We start from the raw sequence: 15,015 nt of genomic DNA on the forward strand, positions 1-15,015 counted from the left end.
CATGTCACACCAGTTCTGCCCATATCTCAGCTCTCCATTCACATTAGTTCTGTGCCTCCAGGCCCCTCATCAGTTCAACCCTGACATCAGTTTTACCTGTCTCTCAGCCCACTCACATAAATTCTGCCCTCAGATCAATTCAGTGTAAAATATGTAAACTATTTCAACAGTTTGTGTTCATTCAGTGTCTTTGTAAAATACTTTGGAATTTTGAACTGGTCACATTTTTTTTTTTAAATTAAGCAAAGTAAATCCTTTCTGGCTCTGTGTCATCTGTTGTACAACCAGAAGAACATCTGTCATTCAGGCAGTACCAGCATTTGAGTCAGTACACAATGACACAGTTAATTTATCAAACAAATTGTTGCCAAAGCTCCACTGTGGGACAGTGCAGATTAAACAATGTCCTTTTCACTAATGCCGGGCCAGTTCTGATATTCAGCTCCGGAACAACAACAACGAGTTTGTTTCCCAGAGCATAACAAGTGCTGCAGAAAAAGGGACTGTGGGCTGCAGAAAAGAAAAGTCAGATTTGGGTCTTCGTATGCTAAATGGCCTTATCACAGCAAATTAGTTGGAGCTGATCTTTCACCTCTCTTGAACGATTTGGCATGACCTTTGTTTTAAGTACAAGAAGTGGAAATTTCATTTTGTGCTCAAAGTAACACAAGGTTCGATCAAGGAAATGTGAAAGCTGCAAGGAGAAGTGTGAGAGAATCAAGTTAAGGAAGATGGTAGGCTGCCAAAAACGCAGGACAGAGGAGGAAACTCAGGATATCTGTGCACCCAAATTTCAACGAAAGGTGATTTAGATTTTTTTCATTTTTTTCTGAAAACCATAACAAACATACAGATTATGAATAGTAAAAATTAGGAATTATCATTGCAGCCTTAAGAAAAGCAAATAAAATCATTAATAAATTTTTTTCATCAGCTCATCTTTATGTCTAGTTGTAATATGTACTTGATCCTAATAAAGTATAGTATTAAAGTAAGATAAATAGTTAAAATAATACTTCCTGGTTGAGGCATTGTACACCAAGTTTATACTTGTACATGTTAGAATCTCTTGAAAATGCAGGAGTAATATTTTAATAGAATGCAGGCAGATCATAAATTATAGCAATGTTAGCAAATTTCACTGCCATACTTTGTTTAGAAATGTCTAACCATTATTTTATCACTTTTATATACTATATATCTTTTAGTGCATGTGTATATATGCACATGCACACACATTCAGTGTGCATATAGTTCAGTAATTTTTTTATTTCTTCTATGTATTGGTCTGAATTCAGTCTTGCTGTAACTCCATTATCATCAGGGTTTATACCAGGGATGAATTTGGCCCTTTGTAACTATTCCAGGAATGACTTATCAAACTGTGCTATTTATACCACATTGCAACATGACCTATTTAAACTAATGTAACCCTTAAAAATGAAACACTTCAAGGAATTTTTAGAAGAATACACCTTTAAAATGAGACTAGATGAAACAACAGGTTTCAGATAAGGATCCTGATGAGAAAGGTTTCCCCCATATATGTGCAACCTACTTAGGTGTTATGTTTGTTTCCAAAGCATGTTGTTTTTCATGTATAGTTAACTGATTGAATCACCAAAAAGAAGTGTGTATTTTTTCATTTATGTTTGTGTAATATTCTGGTTAAACATCTATATTTAAACTGCAGCAATCTGCCTGTTTACTGGGTCTTCTGGCTGTTAGACACTGTCTTCATACTCCACTTTAAATCACCTGTTAGAGTCAGGCTGAAGATAAATGGAAACTGAAGTGCAGACATGAAGCCTTAAAGCCATCAGATTCAAACAGTTCCTAATGCAGTAGGCTATGAAGCTGGAAGTTAAAGTTCAAGATGGCACTGTGGCAGACACAGCTTTTTGTTTTATGCCTGACTGCATTACACTGAAAGAGTCAAAGAAGAGTAAGCGAGCCTGATGAGAACACTTTTTGAAAACCACAGGCAGGCCAAATTCTTATTGCAGTGACATTAAACTAAATCAAAATAACTCCATTGACGTTAATGGAGTGACACTGGATTTACATCACTGTAACATAGCAGTTTTCAAACTTTTTGAGCTAAGCTCACTATCCCTTTGAGTTGCAATGTTTGGTTATACTCTCCAATACCTACACCTCCCCACTCGGGTTTTTAGGGTGGCAGAAGATGAGTGTGATGATCTCTGGGGTCAGAGCCAGCACTGAGCATGGAGGCACTGATACTGACCCAGAGGCTGGGTGGCCCACTGTGAGTCAGGGGGTGGAGGTAGCTCTCCCTCCCCCCAGAACGTTACTCTGTGCTCCCCTCACGGGGCATGCCCCATAGTTTGAAAACCTCTGCTATAACAGATATCAGAATCTGGCCACCTGCCTATTTAAAACCCTATTCCTCTCCAAACTGAGAAGAAAAATACAAAATATTATAATATAAATTAAATAGGGAAGACAAGCCAGAGCAAACTCACTGAGAATGAACCTTTACATTATTATAATGTCTAACAATTAATTCTGGTGCCAGTGGCTTTCAAAGCATGTAGTTATTGCCACAGCATGAAAGTCTCTGTTTTAACCACTTTCAGCACTCTCACTCTACAGTTTCACAAAACTGAATAATGAATATATAAGCAGCACATTATTGCAGAGAGCCTGTTATAATCCAAGCCCTGGCTGAAGATCAAATACACACCCACTGGTGAACTAGAAATAGATGCAAGTTCTGAGCTAGCTCAGTATCTGTGTGTTCACTAATTCAAGTTTTTTCAGTAGATAAAAGGAGATCATCATGATAAAACATATAGTTTCAGATAATATAACATTTCAAATAATTAGTAGCTTACTACTAAACACACTAAGGCTCCAGTCTTGCCATTAGATTTGTGTGTGTAGACTATCATTCCCTTGTAGATCTTATTGCAGAATCAGGGTCTAATTTATCAAAACAAAAACTTAAACACTGAATTGCTTTCACCATTTATATTTGGTTACTCTTTTGCATTTCAATCAGTTTGGACAGTGAAACTACAGAAGCCAAATTTCATTCTTGTCTATAGTCACTTGAACTTTCTAGTTCGTACATAGAGATATTGGTATTTTTTAACAACATTTGGCCTAATGACAATAGATTATTATTGTATTTATTCAAAATTTCTCCTCATGCTAAAACTGGAAAAAGAAAATGATGAATCCCACTCCACCTTTCCCTCTGCTTGCCAAACGTTATTTATAACCTCCCCTTCACACTTTAGCTAGGCTTGCAAACCCCTTCATATGTCTGTCTTCCTCCCTTCTCATTAGGATCATGGTTTGCTTTATCTACATTGTATCAGTCTCTTGCTGCAGCCTTTTCTTTGTGAACGTGGCTATGCTCCAGGGTAGTGTCTTGAACCATGTTTGTTTTGTTTTTTATTCTATTCTCAGGTTCCCCATGCCCTCTCTTGATGTTTAGAGAAGACCATTTATCCAAACTCTAGGGTGTAACTCCTTTGATTTGTCTGAAGATGAGATGTACCAGTGTGGCATACCAGCCCATATTAGCTCACTTCAAATACAGATGTGAAATTCACAAAAATACGAACACTGTGTTTGTACATGACAGCCAGGAAGTGAAAATTGTCTAGTTTCATTGTCCATTCTGAGTAAAATGCAAAAAATAAACTATAAAAATAGTCCTGGAACTTTCATGAAGTTACTGTGAATATGCTTGGATGAGGCCAGCAAAGCGTTATTAAAATAATATATCATCAGTGTAGAGTGTTATAATGTTGCTTGCATACTTAAAGCATAGTGTTGGATAGGAATGTATATTAAGCTAAAATTTTGTCTTACATTTTGTATTTGTGAGCTGGAAATCGTACTATATTCCTTCCCATCTCCCATAGCACCACAGTATAGTAGAAGTAGACAGTCTCTTGTGCTCTGCCTTTGGCCTTGTCTACACACAACGTTGAGAAGCTCAGGCCTTTCTGTTCACTGAATGAGGCAAAGTTTTGTGGAAACATAATATAGTTCCATACATAACATAGTATTGATCATGTAATTAAAAACCATCATAATACATACAGTTGAGCCAAGTTAAGGTTGTACAGGCAGCCTTAATTCTGGCATTTCCTAACTTTTTAGGTGCTTGACTTTGCAACCTGTCCTTTTAACATAGCTTTTTTGTGTAATTTTGTAGTTTATTAAACTGTAAGCTGAGAAAAAAAGCTTTCATGCCATCATATTGACGCTATCTGGTTCCTCAGCTGGGTTAGAACATTTATATCCACCACACAGACCTTTGCCACATGAGCTACAGGAGTAACTGATAGCAATAGTAGGTTGTCATCTGCTATGTGGACCACCACTAGAAAGGGAAGAGGAACACGCTTAGCTAGTAGTTTTCACAAATATATTCAGATACCAGATACATGCTGAGACTCATGAATCTTGGATTCCATTCCAGGCTCTGTGGTGAAGTGGGCACAGACTCTTCTTCCCAGGTCCCCCAAGCTTGACTCCTTCTGCCCCATCCCCTAAAACCTGTCCCTGTCCCATTCCTGTCTCTTCTTTGTTCTCAATTCCAGTGCCTACCCCAGGTCAGAGCAGCTCTTTGGGAATGACACACACAGAGTTCAGTCAGCACTAGGAGCTATGGAAGTCTCAAGCATACTCATTAAGATTGAACTGTTAAGCGATTTTAGCAGCTAAAACCTAACAAATCTCTACTGAGCATGTACAAATAGTGACTTTTCAAAGGTTTATAGGTTGCCCAAATTTGGGTGGATTTGCAGGATGGCAAAAGATACCTCCCTGACACAGATGCCACTCCCCCTACCAAATTTTGAGTCTTTGCTCCAAAGCAGGGGGGGTCCTAGAGCATTTCAAAGAAAAGGTCTCCAGAATTATTTAACATGGGTAAACCAACATATTAGATCCTAGCCTTGTTCTTGGAAACTGCTAAATCATTTTAGCTGAAATTTTTCAAAAATACTGAGCCTGATGCAGACACCAGGCTTGGGAAATTTCAGCCCAAATGGTTAAAGATTGGAAAAATTATAAGCAACTAAAAACAAGGTCTTATAATAGAAAGTGTCAGGCGACCTTAATAATAAGCTGTGCTATTTAGATTTTATGAGTATAGTTGTTGATCCTTTGAGTTCAAAGATGACCATAACATCACTGATTGATTTGATTTTGTTAACACCTGAGTGGGTGATCAGGCCAATTTGAGCTTTGAATTATCTGTGGCACACTGAATAAGAGATACCACTATGGGTTACTTGATTAATAGCAGACATGCTGCTGCTGTGAGATTCACGCTGCTGGCACTTCTGCTCTGCCTCAGTATTTCTCCTCTGCTCATAGACTGTAGCTGCAATATGGATGAGACTTCACTAGGTAGAACAATCATGAGTGAGATATTCTCAAAACTGTGTCAATGTTGAAATGCCTCCAGGATAATTTGAGGGAGTCTTTGAAAGGTTTTCTCTGGCCTCTCTGAAAGTGCTTTCCCTCCTTTTGCTCACCACAAAAAATCTTCTCTGACAGTCACTCAACTGACATTCTGGTGACATGCCCTGCCCATCTCATTTGTGATTTCATACACACACACGTTTGTTAAAAAAGAAATTTATCTATTTTCTTCCCAAGTTATTTCACAAGTTTATAACAGTAAGTAAGCAAGTTTTATGTGAGCATCACAGCAAAGATGGCCCTTCAGAGGGGAACTTGAATGCAGCAGGGATAGGATCCTTTCAGATGCACCCAGAAAGTACGCACATCTGGGGTGGTTAGAAGAAGGTATGGAGACATTTGTAGGAAAATCTGAGAAATGGCCAACCAAAGGCTGGCATCATTAGTGGAGTAATTGGTGTTTGGGGGTGATTCTGAACAGGGCCAGGTGCATAAGTAGGGAGGGACAAGTAGTAGAGGGAAAGAGCTTTGAAGATAGACTCAAGAAGCTTGAACTTGAGACAGTGGAGAAGGAGAATGCAGCAAACAGTCTGAAAATGGGTGAGGGAGAAAATGATCAATACTATGGACAAGGAAGCCAATTTTAGCAATAGCATTTTGTGTAGATTTGAAGGAGCAGATGTGCATGTTAGGGAAGCCAGAGAGGAGGAGGTAATAATAAAAAGAAGACATAATGAGAGTCTGGATGTGAGCTTACACTGGAGGGATACAGAGAGAAGGATGGATCTTAGCAATGTTGAGGAGGAATAAGCAATAGAATTTGGACATGAAGAAGAAATTGTTGTTCTTCAAACCCAATAGGGAGTTAAAGGCTCTAATTTAACTCTTCTTAAGGCCTCCAATTTTGGAAATGTTGAAATGCTGTGTTGTAAATTTCTGGTATGCAGCTCTAGTATTAACTTGGGGCCAAATTCTAAAGTCAACGAGGTAGTTGAACATGTGTGTATAATTTGTACCCATGTCTTTGGTTCTATGGCCTATTAACAGCTAGCTGAGTTCATCAAAATGCTTCATAGTCTCATCCCTCAGCATTGAACAGATGAATCTGACTACAGAAATGTTTGGTTGGCAATCCGTCCTTCCTTGACAACCAGATAAATGAAAACCTGCTTGTTAAAATTAGCAAAGAGAATCAAGCCAACCACTCAGCTAATGACAGAAATGGTAGGTCTACTTGGTCTTAACACTAATTGGTCAGCTATTTATGTATCTAACAGAAGTGCAAGTGTAAGATACAAATTGTTATCCTCTTGGGAGGAAATCCACTATCATTGCTCATCACCTGGAACTTTGTTCCAAATTAGTTCACAAAAGCAGTGCATATAAAGCCCAATCCCCTTGTGGGGAAGCGGGAAATGGGGGGGAATACGGATACATAGAGAGGCCATAGCATGGGGGAGGGAGAATATGGGATCCTGGTATGATAGGAGAGAGGAGTAGGGTGCGCGCGCACACGCACACCCTGGCTGGTGAGTTTGGGACCGTGGTATGGAGGAAGGGGAAATAGGGATGCACGCAGATCCCTTGGCATTGGGAGAATGGGAGACTTTGCAGTAGGAGGAATGGGGGCACACAGAGCTCTTGGCATGATGAGAGGAGATTGGGGAATCCTGATCTGAGTGGATGGAAGTACACACAGAGTCATTGGGGATGGAAGAATGAGGAACCCTCATATGGGGGAAGAAGTAATGGGTGGCACACACAACCACTGGCAGGGGCAGATTGGGAAACCTTGGTGTGGGGAAAAGAGGTAATGGGGGATATGGAGGAAATGGAGTCACATACAGAACCCCTGGTAGGGAGAGACTGGTAGACCTGGTACATTGGAGAAAGTGGGATATGAGGGAGAAAGGGAAGAATGGGGGAACATAGAGCCCCTGGTATGGGGGAATAGGGGGCACACAGAGTCACTTAAATCTAGGTGAATAGGAAAATGACACATGAGAGTTTGTGTGTTTACGGGGTGAGTGGGAGTGGAGAGGAAGTGAAGATCCCCTGGTGTGTGCAATGAGTTTGGCCTACAAAAACCAGAGTGCATGATCCCCTACCATAGCAAAGTTCTTCATGTAACTTCTGCAAAATGTGTATTAAAGGGCCACTATTAAAAGCCCCTATTTTCAAGAGTTTATGACTGTGATAATTCACCTTGCAATAAAGTTATTTGTATGAAGTGTAGATGTCTATACATTTAAATTATGTAGTTAGAAGTAAATTAAATCTTACAGGCTTTGTGCCTTCTGACCATACCTAGTTCACTATGTATTTAAAAATTCCCAGATAAATGGGAACACTGGAAAATAAGCAAACTTTATATACACATGTTTTGCCACATGCACTGAGTCTAGTGGTATTGTACTGGTGCAAATGACTAGAAATTGATCAATGGCACTGTTGTTGATGCAAAAGAAGGAATAGAACCCAACTCATTCTCCTAGCTGTGGTAGCTGTACAGAGCTAACAGTAAAAAGCCATAAAAATCTTATTTTGTCACTAAAGTCAGCAGATATGACTCAGAAGCAAATCTGTTGAGTAGGCAGGTGCTGTTTTTACATTACTTTCCCGAGTAGATTCACATTTCTCAAAAGCCATAAACATGAGTATATAAAACAAGAACTCAAGTATATACCAAATCTCCATTAAAAATGATATCCAGGTTGTCACAAACAAAACTCACTAATTCATAGAAGACTGCTATTCTACCTTTACTGTTGTTCCCTTTCTTCCCCCAGGATGTGAGTTGCTCTTAACTTGGAATTTCCTGATTTCTTAATTTAGGTCAGAATATTATTTTAAAATAATGAAAATGCCACCCTTTATTGTCCAGGGGGTAGACTAAGCACTGTGAGAAAATCACTTTGTTTTGTGACCTAAAGCAAATCAGTCAGGACCCAATTCACTAAAGCATCATGTTGAGGACAGCACTAAAATACATGACTAAAAGCAAGCATGTGCATAAGTTCTGTCTTGGATTGCAACATTAACTGCTCTCTCTCAGACTGGTCCCCATGCAGTCAATGGGACTACTCACATGAGCAAATGTATGCACATGCTTAAATGCTTTTTGGGATCAGGACCATTATCAATATGTAAAATGAGTATAGTATTATCTACCTCAGAAGTGTTTTATGAGGCCTAAATAATGCTTATAAACCACATATAAATCATTGGATGAAGTGCTTATAGAAAAGTCTGACCGAATTTAATATGGTAACCTTTTTACAGGTCCTTTAAGTCTAGAGAATTTATAGAAATTTGTATCCCTTCTATAGAATGACTCAAAGTCTATAGAAAGGATATCAGGCTATGTACAATTCTATATATTTTAGAATACTTTCTAAAGAACCCTATCATATTTCTATAGAACCTTAATGATTTAACCTTATTAAATTTAATAAAGGCATTTCCATAAAAAGGCCTTTATTAAAGAGCAACATATGGTTATTAATTATTTTTTCTGTTCAGACAAATGGCAAAATATTTTAATCAAGATTTTTCCCCCAAACTGGGATATACAATGAGCAGCAGCAAGAAGATATTCCACTTCTATCTTGCATCATTGGTATAGTTTAGAGAGGCTGTAGTACTACTGCAAGAGAGAACCATTATTTAATGCTGCCATAAGATGAAAAAATAGCTGTACTGTAAACTGTAAATCAGAATGTGGACATGATTTAATATGCAGACCTTAAATGAAGTAAGAGTATAATTCACCCTTCCCTGCACAATGCTCGAGTAATGGACTTTGCACAATTAACTAAAGAGGAGTGTGAAAAGAAGAAGAAATTTACATTGCCAACTCATACACAGCCATTGAGCTGGAAGAATAGCTACATTCCCTCTGCATTCCCTGATGGGGAGGGGTTTGGACCACTGGGTCCAGCTGAGTATACATCAAGTGGTACTCCCGCCTCTGCCAGTTATTCTCTCCACACTGGTCTTTTAAGAACTGGCATGCCTGGAAAAGTTTGCCGAGGACTGCTTTATGTCGACACTCTGCCCAAGTGCCAACGTTACTCAGCCCCACTGCATGATGTGAAGGGCCCTGCATTTACTTTCCATATCTGGGTGAATATTACCCTAAAAAAGCACTGCATTTGTTTCTTAAGGAAATGAATAACAAATTAAGGTCATGGTGTTTCATTAATCATGTTTTTAATTATTTCTCCCGAGAATGTCTTTAATAGTGTTTGAGTCCTGCATATAGGGAAAATAAATGATAGGCAACTCAATTACAAGAAAAAAGATTCAGCAAGGGGGTTTATTAACATCAAAAACAAAACAAAAACAAAAAACAAAACATGTTTTGCCTTGTTCAGAGTTCGCTTCTCTATGTTTTTTTTCCTTTCTTTCCCCAATCCAGTCTCTCCCTTGCACTCTTTTTGCATTGTCTCCCTTTTACATGCTCTTTCTCATCTCCTCTTCTTCATCCCCACCTCCTCCTCCCTTTTGAAGAGTTCCTCTTTTCCCCTTCTCTACTACCTGTGCCATGTCTGATATGACATTTTAAATCAAGCTGCCTATTTATGAAGAACGATTGTGAGTCATGGTTCTCTTATAGTTCATCATGGTGTCAGCTCACTTTAATTTCTATTTTCCTTTATTAAGCTTGAATTGGATCAACAAAATCTTCGAATTATGTTTTAAATAAAAGTTAAATGTAGCCACCATGGCTAAGGGCTACTGAAAGCCACATATTTCAGCCTATTACATTTCAGTCCAACCAATGTATTCTCTTCATTACAAAAGCATCAACTCAAAGTTATCCTGACATTACTGCTGTGTACAACAAGTCTGAGAAAATCTGGTATATCAGTAGTGAAAACCCATAATCTACGTGTCATAAAATGGCCGTACAGGATGACTAAAGAACAAGTCACTTCTTAAGAAGACACTGTCCAGATTTCTACTCTAATCATGAGGGGTTAGGGATTTAATTTGCATTTTGCTGTGGTAAAAATACTTGGTTATATTTTGGACTGAGGGCACATTTTGGATCAAAGGTCTAATCCCTAAAACTGTGCCACTTTCTGTGTATCTATAACACAAATACTTTTTGTAGAATACTAAATAAATTTCCTTTATATCAAAATAGCAATTTTAGTTTTATTATTGAAAACTACAAGCACATATAATGATTAGACTTTTCCACATAAAGTGAAAAAAGCACATACATACATCAAAGCAGGAAAGAAATCTACAACTATGGATGTAGGGGCTTAGAACGGTTCTTCTCTGTCTGCATCAGAGGGAGGCCACTATGCCTCACTATGCCACTTAACGGCTGAGGGCCAAACAACAGGGGATTAGCACTGTAAATCAGTAAGGAGTCTATAGCCAGTTCTCTGATTGGGCCAGGCAGCAAACACAGCCAGGCTCTAGCCCTCTGGGCAGGGCCAGGCAATATTAAGTAGTCAGGCTCAAGCCCTCTGGCTGGAGCAGAGCAAAAGTAGTCTTTGGCAGACAGTAAACAGTTAGGCTCAAGCCCCCTGGGTAGGGCAGAGAAGAAGCAATCTATGGCCGAGCTCCGTGGCTGGGGCAGAGAGCAAACGAATGCAGGCCATGTGGCCTAAGGTGGAAGGCTGCCATCTGAGGGGTGGGTTTGGCAGCTGAGGGTAGGGGGACCTAGGCCTACCCTACTCTATCGGCTCTCAGCCCAGGGCCCGAACAGTGGCGGGATTCCCCGCCACTGGATTAGTGGGGATCCTGCCCAAACATGCTGTCTGTAGTTTCAGCAAACACAACTGGACTAATGTCTGGTTCCCCTAGGCTATTTCCTACCCCTACCTAGTCATAGTGCTTCATTCCTCATGGGCACTCGGGCTCCTGGGGACTCGGCAACTGGCAGTTCCAGCAGCTCCTTGGGGTATTCACCAGGTAGCAGCACCTCCTCGTGTTCCTCCAGAGGCAGGGTTGATACAGTTCAGTCCCTGGTTCAGGGGCCAGCAGCAAGGAAGCAGCATCTGACTCCGTAACTGGCTCTTCCTCAACTGAGCGGGAGGCCTGGCCTCTTATACTTTCTGTTCTACCCTCTGCTTCCAGCACAAGGGGCAGGCCTAGCATGGCTCCACCCACTAGGGGGCAGGAAGTGGTTCCTCCCTGTCTGTGTCAAAGGAAGGCCAATTCACCTTTCTACAATGGATAATAAATGCTAATATCACATATTCAATACATCCTTATAAATGGTCTAAGTACAAGTGTCAGGAACTACAAGAAAATATATTCAGTTAGTGGGAGAAGTAAACAAACATATTAATCAAAGATTCTACTACAGGCTCCATTACTAGCTCAATGAAGGACAAGCCACTCACTGTTTATCAGATTTCTCATTCTCTCTCTGTGCTAAGTGCACCTGGTGGTCTGAATTATAACAATTAGAATTTGTATTCTGAGTCTTTTGACTTTGGAGAGGTACCATAGCCTGAAATCCTGTAAGAGATATAAGTTGACTGTTTTTCCTCCAAAATGTCAAAGACAGAGCGGCAGTAGATTTTTGCTTTCAAGCTACCTTCAAAGTCCAACTCTTAAGTCCCTTTAGTAAAACATAGCTTTGCAGATTTTAGTGGTGTGCTAGGAAGCAAGTTTCAAACATTTAGGACTATGTGCAGTGCTTACTACCATGAGTGGCTGTGACTAGATGAGTAGGTCTAGATAACATGGTGTTAAAAATATTAGTAGTCAGTCTTTGTGCTTCCACAAAGAATAGCAAAAAGGGAGCTCTATCAGTAATTAATCACCAGTGGACAAAGCCACTGAAGACACTGGAAATACAGTAGTAAGAACTATGCAATAAGGTAAGTGTTAGCATGAACAGGACCCGATAAACAGTCCCTCTCTATATCTATTTTTCACTAATAGATTCTGCAAGTAAAGTTTCCAATTGGAGGAGCTGTCCTTTCAGCACCAAAGAACCACAAAGACATAAGTCAAGAAAGTACAGCAAAGCCACATAAGACTTGATGAATTAAGACTCTCTCTAGATAAACAGCATTACCATGTCAGTAGTACACATCCTGGGCAACACAGAATGCTGTATAGGTCACTGATCTTTAGTTAACAGCTATATCGAGCTATTAATTGCCTTGTGATTTCAATTTAGAAAGGCAATACTTTGCACTTTTATAGTGCAATAAAGAAAAAGATCTCAGAGTTAAGTATTATCCCACTGTATCATGAAAATTGAAGCAGATATAGGTTAGGTGACTTGCTCCTGTTACATGGCAGGCTAATGGCAGAGTCAGGACAGTTGTTTGACTCCCAGTCTTACACCCTGTGCATGGACAGTAGCAATGCAAGCTTCACCGCGTCACCTTACCATTGTGTCTCAGCCAGGACTTTAAGGAATCACCTAGACTCTAGAAAGAGCTTTTACATGCATATCTGGTATCTGTATGTAACTATTTGTAATTGTGCCTGCTGCAGGTATGGGTTTTGTATGTGCAATAAATGCACAGATATTTGCACATGCATCTTAGTCCCCATATATAAAAATGTGGTCCTCAGTTTTTGTCTATAAATCTTCATCCAACAGAGTGCAATGCTAATTAAAGCTTGGTTACATGCAAAAAATGAGTACATTCCTCTATTAATCATGTCAGATGGGGGTATAATTTGGGAGAATTTTAATATGTATCTTGGGAAGGGGGGTTGTCTGATATGTAGAGTGCAACCGTGTTTGTTCACATTAACAAAAGTTCTATCGTGCTAAACAACCCCTCCTTCCAAAAGTTCTGGTGCTGAGTGTTTCATCTATTGTCAATACAGCACATACATCAGATGGAGTGGTACTATGGTGACAGTAACCAACCAGAAGACTTCATGCAAATGAGAATAATGTATCCCACACCAGCTGCTCTGTTGCTGACTGGTTGTTATAGTGATAAACTAAGGCCTTGCCTCTTCGCTTCTCCTTGAAAGAAAAACCTTTAATTCCTCAAGGGAATGGAGAGAGAAGAAAGGTGAGGGTGGGGGAGGGAATTACATGACAAAGAAAAACATTATCTGGCTGCAAAGAGAACAGCAGAGAGGGCATCGCGGAGAAAAACAAACATTCACTGGCCATGCCAGTGCTCACCACCGATGCTGAGTCAGAAACAGGTATCCCAAAATCCCTTTCTAATGAGCTTCTTTCAGAAACCATGGAGGAGATAGAACACACTTGCCCTCAGCCTCGGTTGGTAAGTAAAGACAAAGGATGCATGTATTTGTCACCCAAGAGCTCTTTGCCTTATTAGAATGTAAAGGAATCAATTGTTCAAAGATTTAACATGTAAATATAAATTCAACTGCAGCCTAACCTATCTCAGTTGATTGTGCTTAGGGTCTGCACTTGGATTACAAAAAACTGTTGTGCCAGCTGTGGAAAAAATACAGACTATTTAGGATTATTGTGGTTTTATCTGTGAGGAAGAGGTTAATATTCTGTTATGGCAGGTCTCTTTCTATAACAATGTCAGAAAATGTAAAAATGGCATTTTTCTTTAGCCTTTCTAAGGTTCGGATTTACAGCAAGGCTGTTCATTGTATCTTCGCCTGTTCTTCGTTTTTGTGCTGACTTTGGGAAATAAAATGACAGATAAGCAGAATTGCCACATCCCTAAATAAAAGACAGTGAATTAAGGATGCATGTGGGGGAAAATGATATGGCAAGATCACACACATTTCTAAAAGGTTCTAATGAGATTTCCAGCGTACACTTCCATGATTTCACTTCAGGTATAGAAAGCATGTGACTCAGGAAAGCTGCATTAAAAGAAGAGCTGCAGATCTTAAATAATTAGTGTATGACAACAGTACATTCAGAGAAGCTGGCTGCACATACGGTAGAGAATTCCTTTATCGCTGTATGTCTGATGTATTGCATTAAAAACCCTCTTCCTCCATCAGTGTTCAGTTTCACTCCCAGAGTTCTGCAGGTTCATTCTGCATCAGGCAGGATTCAGCTCTTTAACAAATAAGACAAGATAATGATGTGTTACTTGCTGCTTTTCTAAAGTCGTAAAGAACTTTGGAGGGCAGGTTTCTAATGAGATTTAGGGCTCTAAATTATGGTAAATGCCACCAATCCTTTATATCGGAGAGTAGAGCTTACCAATTGATTACAAGAGGCCGTTTGAAGAGCAGTGTGGAGAAATGGGACTGGGGTGGGGGAGAAGGTGTGTGATAATAAAACAAGTTGTTAGTCTTTGACTGAAGGTGACAAAAGGCTCATCCAGGCAACCCAGGCCACTTCACAGTCAAACAAGCACAGGCTCCATTCGGGGTGCTGCAGCCTAAGTGTAAACATCCTAGAGCTGTGTATTTTCATGTGCTAATCTTTCTTACATTTGGAATGTTTTTATTGTTGTTCTGCATTTAAGATTGTCTGGTTTATTATTCTAGACAAGGGTAATTGTTAACCTTTCCCTATGTGTGTTACCACAAGGCATGGATAATGATGATACATATAAAAGAAGCCTGATAAATGGATATCAATAAGGTGTGACACTATGACTTATGCAATAGTTTTGCACTGGAAATTAGATCATTTACTACCAAAATTAAATC

The 15,015-nt window shown here is 39.6% G+C and overlaps 1 protein-coding gene across 6 annotated transcripts in view; it reads left to right on the top strand.

Moving 5' to 3' along the window:
- The first annotated feature begins 605 nt into the window (after nt 1-605).
- Nucleotides 606-15,015, top strand: part of PCYT1B (phosphate cytidylyltransferase 1B, choline) — a 56,084-nt gene continuing 41,674 nt past the window's right edge. For 2 of the 6 annotated variants that reach the window (XM_050936684.1, XM_050936689.1), the window contains exon 1: nt 13,353-13,646. In XM_050936684.1, coding sequence (XP_050792641.1) covers nt 13,530-13,646 — 117 coding nt within the window. In that variant the 5' untranslated portion in view covers nt 13,353-13,529. Of the gene's footprint in view, nt 804-13,352; nt 13,647-15,015 lie in introns of those variants that run through there. The other 4 variants (XM_050936687.1, XM_050936688.1, XM_050936685.1 and 1 more) reach the window with 3 other exon arrangements.

This window comes from Gopherus flavomarginatus, chromosome 1 (genome assembly GCF_025201925.1).
Source record: "Gopherus flavomarginatus isolate rGopFla2 chromosome 1, rGopFla2.mat.asm, whole genome shotgun sequence".
Classification (NCBI taxonomy): domain Eukaryota; kingdom Metazoa; phylum Chordata; order Testudines; family Testudinidae; genus Gopherus; species Gopherus flavomarginatus.